The sequence below is a fragment of the Pseudophryne corroboree genome, chromosome 6 (genome assembly GCF_028390025.1).
Source record: "Pseudophryne corroboree isolate aPseCor3 chromosome 6, aPseCor3.hap2, whole genome shotgun sequence".
NCBI lineage: Eukaryota > Metazoa > Chordata > Amphibia > Anura > Myobatrachidae > Pseudophryne > Pseudophryne corroboree.
This window is the reverse complement of record NC_086449.1, coordinates 658,273,157-658,287,879: the sequence shown is the minus strand read 5'-3', so window position 1 is coordinate 658,287,879 and position 14,723 is coordinate 658,273,157. Positions and strand designations below refer to the sequence as shown.

Sequence of the window (14,723 nt, the reverse complement as noted above, 5' to 3'; positions counted from 1 at the left end):
CTGGGAGAGGAGTGTACGTGGTGCCTGTTCTCTGGGAGAAGAGTGTGCATTGTGCCTGTTCTCTGGGAGAGGAGTGTACGTTGTGCCTGGTCTCTGGGAGAGGAGTGTACGTTGTGCCTGGTCTCTGGGAGAGGAGTGTGCATTGTGCCTGTTCTCTGGGAGAGGAGTGTGCTTTGTGCCTGTTCTCTGGGAGAGGAGCCTGGTGCTGCAGTGTGAAAGTCTCCTACAGCACTCGGCTCATAGAAGAGCAACCGACAGCGCAAAGAGACTGTCTCCGGGGGTAACCCAGCATCTTCAGGGATTATAGGCACACCCCTGGAGTGACAATTTTTTGGAGCCCCACGAGGCCATGCACCCTATATATATAAGTCCATGCCCCTTTTTGCTGCGAGCACCCCCTTCCCCGGCGCACCGGAGATCAGGGGTGTGCAGCGGGTGTCACCACACCCATTGACGCCCCTGGCTAGCTACACAGTAAATCTGGGGGTTCCATTTAAAGAAATATAGTGATGTAATTGGTTATGGTATATTAGGTCGATTGCATTTAGGTTGACACCACATGGTCAACATTCACAAGGTCGACATGTGAAACAGGTTGCCACAATGAAAAGGTCGACATGGAAATGGTCAACACATGAAAAGGTCTCCATGAGTGTTTCAGTTTTTGGGGGTGTCAAATTTTAGCTTCCATGGAACCCCAAATAGTGCACCGCAGCCCCTCGCATGGCTCAGTTCACTCACCGTGCTTCGTGGCAAGGTTACCGTTCCCAACTGTAGTCCACGTGGATGGTAAAGTATGCAAAAGTAGAACATTTTTAAAAAGTTCCAAAAAACTCATGTTGACCATATGTTGTGTCAACCATTTGAACCGTGTCAACCTTTTGACCATGTCGACCATTTGATGTATTGTCAACCTATTGAATGTCGACCTTTTGACTGTCAACCTATCATGAGGATATCAATGTAACCATAGAGATCCCTTTTTATATGACCATAGTGCCTGAAAAAAAGATTTTATTCGTGAAAAATATGTCCTTGTGTCGTTATATTCATTTATAAATAATAAAATATACCTGCTGGCAAGTACATACTGCAAAGTTCTTTGTACACCTTTGGTGTCTGAAGGATAGTCCCACAAGGCTCTTGGAATCGCCCCTGGAGAATTGCAGGTCATCAGGCTTGCTCATTCATTATTCTCTCTCTAACCCATGACTGCTACAAAGTACATTTCCAACTGCCACTAAAACAAGACAGTTCCATTTGAGTGAACCAGTGATGTTTCCATCAAAGATTTTCTCTTTTCTTTTGAACACAGAAATCTTTAGTGCAAAACAACCCTTAACCTGACTGGCCAGAAGTGAATCAGCTCTCGTGTTCCCAGAAATAAGAATCGCTCCTTTCTATAGTGTATGAATTGTTTTATATCTATAATCATGATAAGCCATAGTTAGCAAAATGTATTTAGAATGTAATTTTAAATGCAGAAATTGTACAGATTATTTTGCTGGATCTGCACAAACAGTGTGTTCCCATTAAGTCAGACATTTCAACAGAGAAACTAAAATAACACTGAAAATCCCGTGCTGTAAAATTATCCAATTCACGTTGTTAGCAAAAGCAGTTTCCATCAGAATGGGTCTTGTTCAGAAATACAGTCCTATTTTTTTCTTTTCTGACTTTGATGATTGAGCCCTCATTTTAATGATGATATAATATATTGTTCCTTATCCACAGCAAGTATATCAATTGTTATTTGGTGCAATTTACTAATAATCTAACAGAGCTGAAGTGTAGGGCTGCCAGTACACATTATGCAACACAGTGACCCCATATTCACATTATGGCATATAGTGCCACCCATAGACGGACTGGGCCTCCATGTCGGCCCGGGCACTCGTGAATGCGCACGTCACGGGGAGGCGCGCCTTCACATAATACAGGGGCATGGCGTGAGTCATGGGGGCGTGAACTCATGGCACGCCAACATTACCATGGCAACGCTTGCTGGGGGCGGGGCGTGAACGCGCGGCACGCCCCCATTTCCATGGAGACCGGTGGGGGGGGCTCAACCAGATAGCCGAAGGCTGCGCTGCGCGCGGCCTTCCCAGCTCTCTGAGGGACTGGACCAGCCCACCTGCTCATCAGCCCTTCAGGCATATGCAAGTTCATATTGTGTAAAATTACAGTGCCCCACTTCACATTATGTAACACTATAATGCCAGGATGCTTCCGGCATCCCAGTGGTCGGGATGCGGGTGGTCATGGGACTGACACTGGAATACTGACACCACTCAGGTGACCAACGCCAGGTCACCGACAACAGACATCTTGAAGGTGAGTATTATGGTACGGATAAAGTCCGGGGGGGGGGGGGGGGCGGTGGAGAAGGTTGGGGCTAGGAACACGGGGGTTTAGGGTCTAGGGTTTGCTTAGCCATAGCCGCCACTCCCCGCAGGAGGTTAGGGCCTTGGGTTTGCTTAGCCATAGCCGCCACTCCCCGCAGGTTAGCCGTGGCCGCCACCCCCATAGGGTTAGCCATAGCTGCCACCCCAGAAGGGTTAGGGTAGGTTACGGTGGATGGGTAGAACACTTACCACATCAGGTGTTGGGATCATCAATGTCGGGATGCTACTGCCAATCATGTGACAGCCGGCATCCCGACCACTGGGATAACATAGCCAACACATAATGCCCTCCAGACCACTTTATACCAGGCTTACCATACCATCCTCTTAAATTGGGATACTATCGAATTACAGGTTCAACTACATTTTAATATAGAGAATTCATAGACACATATTGTAAACGTAATAACTTAGCAGAGATCTACTGTATATTAATGTTCTTTGACATTGTAAACATTGTAATCATGCTCACAATGATTCTATGCATTGCTACCATTCACACACAAAAGAGCTTGATGTGGTTCCCCATTTTAAGAGCAAGTGGAAGTGAGCAAAATAGCTGCTCCCAATTATAAATGAAATCTCAATACTAGATACTGTATAACGCTCTCTGGGGGTCATTCCGAGTTGTTCGCTCGTTGCCGATTTTCGCTATAGTGCAATTAGTCGCTAACTGCGCATGCGCAAGGTACGCAGAGCGCATGCGCTTAGTTATTTTACTAAAAACTTAGCTGTTTTGCTGTAGCGTCTGCGGCGCTTTTCAGTTGCACTGGTGTTCGGTAAATGATTGACAGGAAAGGGGCGTTTCTGGGTGGTAACTCAGCGTTTTCCCGGCATTGGCTAAAAAACGCTGGCGTGTCAGGGAAAAACGCGGGAGTGTCTGGAGAAACGGGGGAGTGGCTGGGCGAACACAGGGCGTGTTTGTGACGTCAAACCAGGAACGAAACGGCCTGAGCTGATCGCAGTGTAGGAGTAAGTCTCGAGCTACTCAGAAACTGCTAAGAATTTTCTATTCGCACTTCTGCTAATCTTTCGTTTGCAATTCTGCTATGCTAAGATACACTCCCAGAGGGCGGCGGCCTAGCGTGTGCAATGCTGCTAAAATCAGCTAGCGAGCGAACAACTCGGAATGACCCCCTCTGAGCGGAATGCCTCATGCACATATGTTTTCAAATAAAATTTAAATAAATCCTTTTTATAAAATGTTTCTATGTTGCCTGAAGGTCCTTTTAATAACACCCATCTTTGTTTTGAATTAATTTCCCTAGAGTATTTAGGTAATTAAACACTGACCATTCATAATAAGCTATTCTAAGTCCTGCTAACCCCACATAATCAGACTAAAGTTCTCATCTAAGTTGGCTTATAAACAAGAGAGAATTGAGCAGATTTGTCTAATTCCTGAGCACAATCTGTCGATTCATAGTGCATGGTGGAGCAATTTCAGCTTCAAATGGCAGCACATAGAATGGATTAGTTGAAGCAGAATTTTGGAAAAACTGTTTGTATATCAATGGAACATTGGCACCAAAAGCAGATAGTCTGTCTAATCTTTCTACTTCTAACAAAGTGAAGCATTAGAACTATTCCTGCATGGGAGGTTATGTGACCAATGTAGGCACTGGTGTGATATTATCATTTTTTAGTTTATTAAATTTAGAAGATAAACAAAACTAAACATTTCATATATCATATCTGTAACAATTGGAAATTAATCCTTTCTCTTATGGGCTGTCACCATTATCAGGCACATAATTCCATTGCTAGTAAGTTACATACATAAATAGATTGGGATAGATGGGGACAACTGACCTATGTTTTGCAATCGTACATGTTTTGACAAATGTTTTGCTTTCGGCTGTTGGACACAGAGTGAATAAAGATTTAAGAAGCGTGAGCTCCATTGGCAGAGGTGAAGCTAGAAGCATACTCTAAACTCTGCTAATAGTGCAGCCAGTGTCGGGCAGATTGCATGATCTGGGCCCCTTGATAATATATGCAGTAAATACTGATAGCACGTGCAATGTACCAGATTAATAACAGCAATGCACTGTAGAAAAGGGATCAGTATGTAATACCGACGGTCGGGATGCTGGCCGTCAGTATTCAGACAATAACATACCGGCCGTTAGTATGCCGGCAGCAGGGTGTGTGCAGAGAGTCCCCTTGCGGGCTCGCCACGCTGCGGGCTCGCTGCACTCGCCATGCTGTGGGCTCGGTTACTCGCTGTGCTCAACTCAGGTTCATTTCCCACTGTATGGGTTTCGTGGACACCCACAAGTGGGAATAGCCCCTGTGAGCCGGGATTCTTGCTGTCGGCATTGTTGGCAGTCGGAATTCCGGCGTCGGTATCCTGACCGCTGGGATCCCAACTGCCATCAATTTAACTGCATCCCATAGAAAATACACCATAATCCTATGCAGGATAAGGTAACATACAATATGTATAATGTGTAACTCAAGTACACAGTCTGGAACCTGATTCTTAGAGGAGGAGGTGGGCCCCCAGGCATTGTCACACTCTCATATGCAAAATACACAGTGTGACACACTCAAGTACAATATACACACAGTGCACACTGACACACTTTCTCTAAGTTGATAAAAACAATACATTCTCACCAGCTGTGTTTTAAGAGAGGAGGAGGCCCATGTGCAGCCTCATCCATTGTGGTCCCCCCCCTCTGCCGGCATTAATGCTCTATTACTAACTGGGCTGCGGGCTAATCAGAGCGTGGGGCGGGGCTTTTCAGGACCGTCAGGTACAAAGCTAGGCTCCATGTCCCGGCACTACGTTAAAAAAACATCAGGGAGCTCTGTCCCATCGATGGTGGAGAACCATTTGATCTCCGCCATTGATGGCAAAACCATATAACATTGGTTATATAAATTGCTTAAATTTGTTATATAAATGTTTTATATTATCATCCATTATTCCAGAAAAATGTGACAGACAGCTACTGTATCTATGATGGGAATTCCATTGGGCGCAAGGTTTTCTCCAAAAAAAACATTGCCCTCATCGTGCCCAATTTTGGATTACTGAGGGTATGGGCGCTACCAATACCCACGCATGTATTTTAATACAGTACATCTCCACCAGTGTGTGTAACTATAATTAGTACATCACAACTTTAAGGGGGGGGGGGGGCATTTTATCCAAGGAATTCATGAGATTGTCATTTCTGGTGTCAGGAAGTATTTTTTTTGTACATCTGTACGGCACAGTTTGGCAGTTGTCGAACAAAGCTTTTGCCCTTCTGCTCCACGGGAGGTGTCTGTCCTCCCTGAGTTCACCTTAGGACCCTGCGTTATGATTTAACAGGTGTACCATCCCAGTCTAAACAGACCCGCTTCACCTTCGGATCATGGTGAAGCGGGTTCTCACAACAACGGCATGTATGAGGCCCTGCTCTGTTGAAGAAGGAGAGTGGTAACTCACCTGCCTGGTGAACTCCACTCTCCCTCTACCAGTTTGTGACTGGCGCTTGCAAAGCCTTTGCACATTGTCATGTTTAAAACAGAAAGGAGGATCACAAATTATATGTGATCTAAGGTGTGGTGATTACCTGCAGAAATAATCACCAACAATGTTTTCAAGTGACTGTGTATTTATAATTTTGTATTCTTTCAGCTTAGATGTGACAAAATGGCTGACAGGCGATGTCCTGCATTTGCCCTCCATGCATCTAGGCTGGGGGGAGATCTACAGACCATAAAGTTTGGGATGAAAGCAATGACCAGACCAGAGGTTATAAATACTGATAAGAGGGAGATGTCAGGGAAATCACAATTTCTCCTGTGAGCTGACCTCAGAGTGGTGTATTGTCCAAAATATAAAGTATCTGTGGTCTGACATGAGGGTGTAAAAGGGGATTGCATTTCTACATCAAAAGCATGTGTTCAAAGCAGATATTGCCACGCTCTGGACATTGAGGTCTGATAAGCCCAATTAGTTTGTTATGTCAACAGGGGGGCTCTGTAAACAGACCAGGGAAAGGTGACCAATGTCCTGACAGAAATGTTCAGGAATCCTATTTCCTGGTTAGCGTCATAAACCTCTAGAACTTCAATCCACAACTCCATGCTTAGGAAGATGTGACAAGCAGATCCCAGACCTCACTCTCTTTGAAAGAGATTCATACAGTATGACTTTTGGCTTCACCCCCTCCCCCCTGCCTGTTGCCAAGCACCAAGTATGTAAAAATTGTGTATGTTTAGTATCCAGCAGGGAAGTAGTTAAAAATCCCAAGAGTGGGGGCCTGCTGGAGCTGAGGACTATATCTGTCTCACGGGGATAGAGAGTGCATCTCTTGGGGACTCAACTATATGTTGGAGATGACCAGAGCTATTCTGTGAAACTCCCCCACAACAGTTCTGATCCTGCGATTCTTATGAACCAGGGCCTCGTGTGGCCCACGTCTACCTACTTTTCTAAGTATTGCAGTGTGTGTGTGACAGGTGGTGGCAGCTAAGGTGTTTAATTAATCCCATGTGTCCAAAGTGACCAAGTCGCATGTGGCAATTCTCAAAGTGGCATATTTGTAGAATTGTCCGGCAGCGTCATGACACACATGCAATGGTCAGCTTTACCCAGCAGCCCCAGTGGCTTTTGAATAAAAACAACAACTTTATTGTACTTTGGTATGCACAGTCGGAGCTGACAGCCAGGGATAGTGCATTGGTGTATGGACAACAACATCTGCAACTGTCGACATCGATAACTGCAGGTGTCGGTACGGTCAGTGCCACTGCATACATTGCCCTGCATATTGGCGTGCTATCTTATATGTAGCGCCCACTTGCCCACACCGCCCCATACATAGCATGCACTTCTCCCCCATAACGACAAAAAAAAAATCTACCTCACAGTGCCATTTATTCTTAGAAAGGTATCCAACACGGTTTTCAGTTCAGGAAGTGAATCTGTCATCATTGCCACATATGGCAAAGGAGAGGCTGTTTCTATGCTGATGGCCAAACCAGTGGGGGAACAGGGAAAGCAAATGCAATTTTGCAAGTATGTAATCACTAGTTTGTACAAGAATTTTTATTTCATTTTTATTTCTTTAAGTGGACGTGTGTGATCGGGCTGAACGCGTCTTATTATAAAAACTAAAATGTTACTTAGGAATATAGCTAGACAAACTTCAGGTGAGATTTTACTCAGAACAAAAGCTGCTACATGAAATGCACAATGTGACTTCTCTACTGATTACACTCTAAGAAGAAGGTTGTTCTTATATTATCTTGCTGCTAAAGTCTTCAAGGGAAATTCAGTATGTTCTCTTCTTGGAATCTCCTAAACCAATCTGTACGAAATGTCCCAAAATGATTTGTGCTGAATGTTAAATAGTAAGTTACCTATATTTGTGCAGAAGAATAAAGTAGCAAGACGTGAAAATACTACAGTACAAAGATTCCCAGTGCTCCATCTTGGGCGCAGAGTGCTACACTATGGGGCTGATTCAGACCTGTTCGCTAGGCTGCATTTTCTCACAGCCTGCGATCAGATCTGAAATGCGCATACATATGCACCGCTGTGCGCAGGCGTGACGAACCACAGCAACAAGGATCGCCAGTCAGAGGGGATGGTGTCAAATTTTTCAATGCACGGGCAATCGCAAGGAGATTGACAGGAAGAGGGCATTTGTGGGTGTCAACTGACCGTTTTCTGGGAGTGTTTGTTAAAATGCAGGCATGTCCAAGCGTTTGCAGGGAGGGTTCCTGACGTCAATTCCGGCCCCTGACAGGCTGAAGTGTACAAATCAGTTTGTACAGCTCTGCTACACATGCGTTTGCACACTTGCACAGCTAAAATACACTTCCCCCCGTAGGCGGCGACTATCCGATCGCAGGGCTGCAAAAATCGTTAACCAGCAATCAGGTCTGAATTACCCATGTTATATGTAGTTATTAGCTAGATTGACGCACTGTATAGATGATCACTGACACCCTACAGGTGATGGAGCGTGCTGGAGTATAGAGGAGGGGAGAGTATGCTGCAACACAGCTCACAGTAATGATAGACTGTATCACCATGTTTTTAATTGACTCAGCTCTCCCATACTCCTCTGGGGCACCTCCTCACCCCACAGCTGACATCACCATCCCTGTCCACTCAGCAGACTGTCACACAAACTGGCCAAAAGAAGGCAGTGGGCTCTTCCTCCATATATACCTGACACATAGCACCCATATACTGTAAACAACACAGTGACATTCTGATTACATGATAAATATTTAGCAAGTATGTATTAGACAATGCCATGTTTTGAAAGATGCTTATGGGAAACACAACCATTATATCTTACACATAATCCAAAATAAAAATTATTCCAAAGAACCTCTAATACATTTGAAAGTGATAAATTGATCTTAAAACAAATGTATATCTTTATCACAATCTCATTCTTTACTGACTTGAGGATCTCACTGAAAGTGGATGTTCCTGTTATTCATTTATAGTAAAGATAACTATGAAACTCATTTAGGCCCGTTCGCATGCTGCATTTTCTCGCAGCCATGCAAACGGGTCTGAACTGTGCATGCGTGTGACCCGCAATGTGTAGGTGCGTCGCTGCCCGGCGATGGGTGTCGCCAGAGAGAGACGGTTTCAACGATGAAAGTAATCGCAGGGGCGATCACAAGAAGATTGACAGGCAGAAGGCGTTCCTGGGCGGCAACTGACCGTTTTCTGGGAGTGTCGTGAATAAAACGCAGGCGTGCCCAGCCGTTGCAGAGGAGGGATCCTGACGTCACCGCCGGCCCTGATCATCACAGCGGCTGAGTAAGTCCTGGGCTGTGCTGAAACTGCACAGCCCATTGCACCCCTGCAAAGCCCTTACCCTCTCCCCCTGTAGGTGGCGATTACCTGGTCGCAGCAGTGCAAAAAATAGCCTGCGTGCAACCAGGTCTGAATTAGGCCCTATATTATAATGTCAATGTGAAGGGCCGAACACATGCACTGGGGTCATGTACAGGAATAGTTTTGGGACCCCTTCATCACCCACCACCTTTTATGCCCATTTCTACATTGACACATACAGTAACTACCACCTATATCAATTTAGATCGAATAGTTCCTACTTAAGAAGGTCTTCCAACATAAGAAGATTTCAGTGCTACACATGACAGCAGGAGGTGCATGCTGGGTGGTCTTAGGGGAGAGGAAGGTGATTGTGGGCTGCCTAGTGCCTCTGGAGTGCTGGAAACCCTGGGGGGTGCTGGACACCCTGGGAGGTTATGACCCACCTTTAATGGGAGGTATGTTCAGCTGGTCTCTCTCACATATCAGCACAATGTATGGTATGGTGCTAATATGTGATGTGTTCAGCCGCTAGGACAATGCCCACAACAAGACACCTCTACTCTGCCTGACAGCAGGCAGGAGAGAGGGAACTGATGTCCAGAGGGAGAGGTGTTTATTACCAATATGGCTCTTAGTCTAAAGTGGGCAGTAATCAGTAACATGTCATCCATACATGTCCATTTATGTAATGCTGTGAACAGCATTGCTAATCTACCAAATAAAATAGCATTATCAATATGGGATAGACATTCACATATATATGGCAGCAGGATTTTTTAATATCCAAAAAAATTAACACTTGAGATCATTTTCTGCTAGTACTTATGAAATAATATTTAGGCTTAGTTACACTTTAAAAGAGAGAATTAGTCCCTGAATAAAGTCATAATTTCAGAAACATAGTCCTAACGCAACTTAGATTGTATATTTTGTTACGCACTAAAAGTACCAACCAACCAGCTTCTACAGTAATTGTCATTTTTCAAACACAGGGCCTGATTAATGGTTGTAAGAAAAGCAAAAAAAAGTCTGGAACAAATGATGTTGCCATGCAAGGGAAGCAAACACATTAATATTTTTTCTGTGCAGGGTAAATACTGTCTGCTTTTGCATATAGCCACAAATGTTAGGTAGTTTTAGTTTTACACTGTCATTTAGATTTGAGTTTGAACGCACTCCAACCATATCTAAATCTCTCTGCACATGTTACATCTGCCAGTGCAAAACAGTTTTACCCAGTTGCTTGCTTTTTTTGCTTAACTTACAAACATAAATCAGGCCTACAGCCTATAACATGACAGTTAGGAGTTGATTGGCTGGTAGTTTATCTCTGTCCACTGTATCTCTCTCCAAAACTTAGTACATAGACCCTGAGTGCATCTGAGTGCATTACTTTGCTTGATTTAAAAGAACATTAGAATAATGACTGGTGGCAATAAGTGTGTGTGGGGACCCTCAAGGCATTTCTGAGAAAATCAATAATGTGTGGCCCAAATGCATTGGATTTTGTAGAAGCCAATTGAAACTTAAACAATTGACATTAGGAGTGTCACTGAATGGGTTACATTGAATGTCCCACAATATGCCAATGTTTTTTCAATTTTCAACTCCAGTCTATAACATTATGAGGAATAAATGTCATTGCAAATCAATAAACTAGTAATGAAACAGCTCACACAGCACTGCAAATTATTGATGACTGCAGTATATTTACCTGACTTCATTTGTAAATCAGTATTTTTGGAAAACAGCGGATTTTTGTCAGTATATCACTCATATCTAAAGAGAACATATAACCTTCTGTTCTTTAGGGATTTTAAATGGAAGACTTTTGCTCACCTCCCTCATTATCCTTGTTATCAGCACAAGAAGTTTCCATGGCAACATTGCATCCAGACCCTCTCCAGCCGGTCTGGCAGATACACTGCCAGCTGTTCTGACCGAGTGTGCATCTCCCATTGCCATTGCAAAGATCAGGGCAGCCATCTGGTTGAAGAAAGGAAGAAGATAAGTATAAAAGATAGCGATCTGGACTAGATGACTGTGGTCTGAATAGATGATAAAATTAATCCATGCCTGAAAATTGATCTTCCATCAGCCACAGCTATGCTTGGTTGGATGCATCTTAAATCAACATTAGGCAGCCATATCAACTACAGCTGTATGTACTGTACACTTTAGAAAATGGATATCACTTACTCTTGCCTATTACAAAATACAAACGCAAGCTACCAGCCCTATAGCATTCAGTAAAGAAATGTCCAGTTGGATATACACAGTCTAGAAGTCATATTTACAGTATAATATACTGTCAAACTACACAAGAAAGCTGGAAATACATATTATAATTTCACGTGAGAGATATCTGTGCAGATCATACACTAGGATAAAAGTGAACATATGCTGACATACAGCTACTGCTGTAATATCTAGTTAATCAGTTGAAAGCTGCGGCACCAACAATTGCGGCTAGTTAGGAAAATGATCTATTTATATAAGTTAATGACTTGAGATATAAAATGGACTCTTGCAGAAATATGACAGAAATTGGTGTGACTCTTTAAATGAATTCAAATTGTTTCCATATAGTAAGATGGTGTAAAGGTTAGCCTTAGCTACACTATATCAAAATATCAAGTTTACTATTACTTCAAAGTTAGTGTGTATAATTTATTGGATGTAGTCAAAATGCTTATAATAATAATGTTGACTGTTAAAATTTCAATATTCTCAAAATTTTGACAGGTGAATTGTCAACATCGTCAGAATGTCGACAATAGGGTTAGGGTGCAGGCGGGAAGGTTAGGTACTAAAGCAGAGGTTCCAAAACTTGGTCCTCAAAGACCCCCAACAGTTCATGTTTTCCAGGTCTCCTCACAGAATCACAAGTGAAATAATTAGCTCCACCTCTGGATCTTTTAAAATGTATCAGTGAGTAATGAATACACCTGTGCACCTGCTTCGGTGACCAGGAAAACATAAACTGTTGGGTGTCCTTCAAGACCGAACTTGGGAATCACTGCACTAGAGAGAGGGTTAAGGTAGAAATACTTACCAGAACAAGGGGGATCAGCGGTCTGACCTGGAAGTGATGGTCACATGACCACCATGACCCAGAAGATGCTGCTGGAGCCACTGCAGCTGTCAGGAACAGGTAAGTCACTGCTGGTACACCAGGGCAACTTGTCAACAGTCTATCATGTCGACATTTCTTCACTGTCTACAATATGAATGTCAACATGGTCAACGTTGAGACCATGGCACATGCTGAACATTGTTTCTGTCGACATTTTAATGTCTTACTGAGCCCTGGCAATAATAGCAAGTGAATGGGTAAGTGATACTTATTGCTTTAAAACCTGGGAAAACATTATCGGCAGAATTCATTCTCTATCCTGAATCTGAACCTTTGGGCTTTTTATGTGCTATGTCATATGTATCGTAGCGCTATAGTAACCGGACTATATAATTATAAACAATTATTATTATGGTATGCTGGTGCCTGCAGTTTGCTGATAGAGACAAATTAGTTTATGTTGTAGTGTAGTAAAATGTGAATATTGCATACAATTATGGGTTTGCTGCATACCAAAAAAATCTACTACTAAAACAAAACTACAAGGACAGTATAGATGAGAAAATATTCTGTCACACCAAAGATTTAAGTGTAGAGGTCAAGAGGACACTGCAATCTAACACACAGGATTTATTCATGTATGTAGTTATGGTCAGTCTTATTTATGTCTTGTCGTTATTATTATACTGCTATATTTAAATCTTTCCCTGATGCTCTGCACACTGCTTTGCTTTAGAATGATATTAAATTTAAATGCAATGTGATTTTGCTTTTTAATTTGAGAGTTTTGGGAAATGAGTCAGACATGCCATTAAAACAGAGAAAATATATTTTGATGGCAAAATTTAGCCCTTGACATGAGTTTGGTGGACATTAAAGACCACATTAGAATTAACATATAAATGTAACCTGGAATATACAGTAAAATTAATTATTTTTATTGGCGGGTAAGGAGGCGTTTTTTACACAATTTGAAAACAACTACTTTATTTAATATACAATAACATCAGAGAGTTTATAGACTGAATGGAATATTTTCCGATGTTTCTACCTCAGCCATTTTATTAAGATTATGTTTCAGGTGCCATAACTTTGATACGGTACTCTGCTCACAATGTCCCTGCTGACACACTGTAGGTGTGTATAGCGGGACTAGACACAACATTCGGAGCCTGGATCTTCCTATAGTTAGTTACTTCCCACAGAGAGGAATCTTTTATATTGATATACAGTATATGTATTTGTAAGCCAAATGCAGGTGCTATGGGGCAGCAACAGGGGATGGAGGAGAGAAGACAAGACACGCGGAGAAGCCATGCTTATGCAGCCGCAATCCTCAGTCACGTCTGTGCTGCGCCTCCATCTACATAACACAGAGCACCAAAGGGATCCAGAGACCACCGAGAGGGAAAGGCAGTGCAGAGCACTCTCCCCTCTCAACAAACAAGAGGTTAATACAGGTTGCTGGATTTTGCAGAGACCTGCTTTGTTTGTGCTACCTAGTTTGAGAGTTTTTGACACATACAGTACCACAGAGGCGTTGACTAGAAAGGACATCCGCTGTGGTCTGTCCAAGGACAGGCTTATTTCTTAAAGGGACAAATACAACAACGCAATACTTTCCATATTATGTATTAATGTTTTTTGGGTTTTTTTTGTCAAATGTGCTCCATAGATATGAAAGTGCCACAGCCGCATAAAGTTGCTATAATGATGGTATACTGTATCTCTCCACCCCAGGAATCTATTTAACATAGTTATGTTTCCTATACATAAGCATGGAAAATCATCTATTGGGAGGACTTATTATCTACTATCCACAAAAAAATGACCATAATTGAAATGAAGTAGAGAAGTCACAGCAAGCCAGGACAAGAACTGCCTAATATCACACTGGAACCGCAGGAGTTGTAACTCTGGAGATGAAAGAAAGAGACCTAATACAGTGGCAAGTTTAAGTAGGCTGGGCTACTTGAATTTGTGACCTAAGTGGTGACATGAAAACAAGTCTGAATCAGAGATCCAGCTGAAGAGCAGAAGAATCCACAGCAGCATGGAAGCTCAGCTGGAGAGGAGAGCTGAGACCAGAGCATCTGGACCCAGTAAGAGCGCGCCATGTTGCAGTGACATGCAACATCCAGGCATGATTATATAAGGTACTTTATTATGCCTGTTGTCTAGGAATGGCAGACCTTACTTCCCCTACACTCTTGTCACAATGGTTACTCCGATAAAGACCGAAAAAAACAGGCTTCTTATGGACATTGCCCATCACAACACAATAAACATTATGGCATGAGTTCTAATAATAAAGGTAACACTGTTCCACAGTGTAGAGACATCATAGTACTCGTATGTAAAATGAAGTGTTAAAGTTTTAAGCACTTGCAGTGTTCTGTTTGTGCTCCCCAACTAAGAAGATATCTTCACT

At 42.9% G+C, this 14,723-nt stretch overlaps 1 protein-coding gene across 7 annotated transcripts in view; it reads right to left on the bottom strand.

Moving 5' to 3' along the window:
• The window catches only part of TENM2 (teneurin transmembrane protein 2), a 1,540,328-nt gene that overhangs the window by 177,165 nt on the left and 1,348,440 nt on the right, over positions 1 to 14,723 (bottom strand). For all 7 annotated transcript variants that reach the window (XM_063928221.1, XM_063928223.1, XM_063928222.1 and 4 more), the window contains one exon: positions 11,056 to 11,202. In XM_063928221.1, coding sequence (XP_063784291.1) covers positions 11,056 to 11,202 — 147 coding nt within the window. The remainder of the gene's footprint in view (positions 1 to 11,055; positions 11,203 to 14,723) is intronic.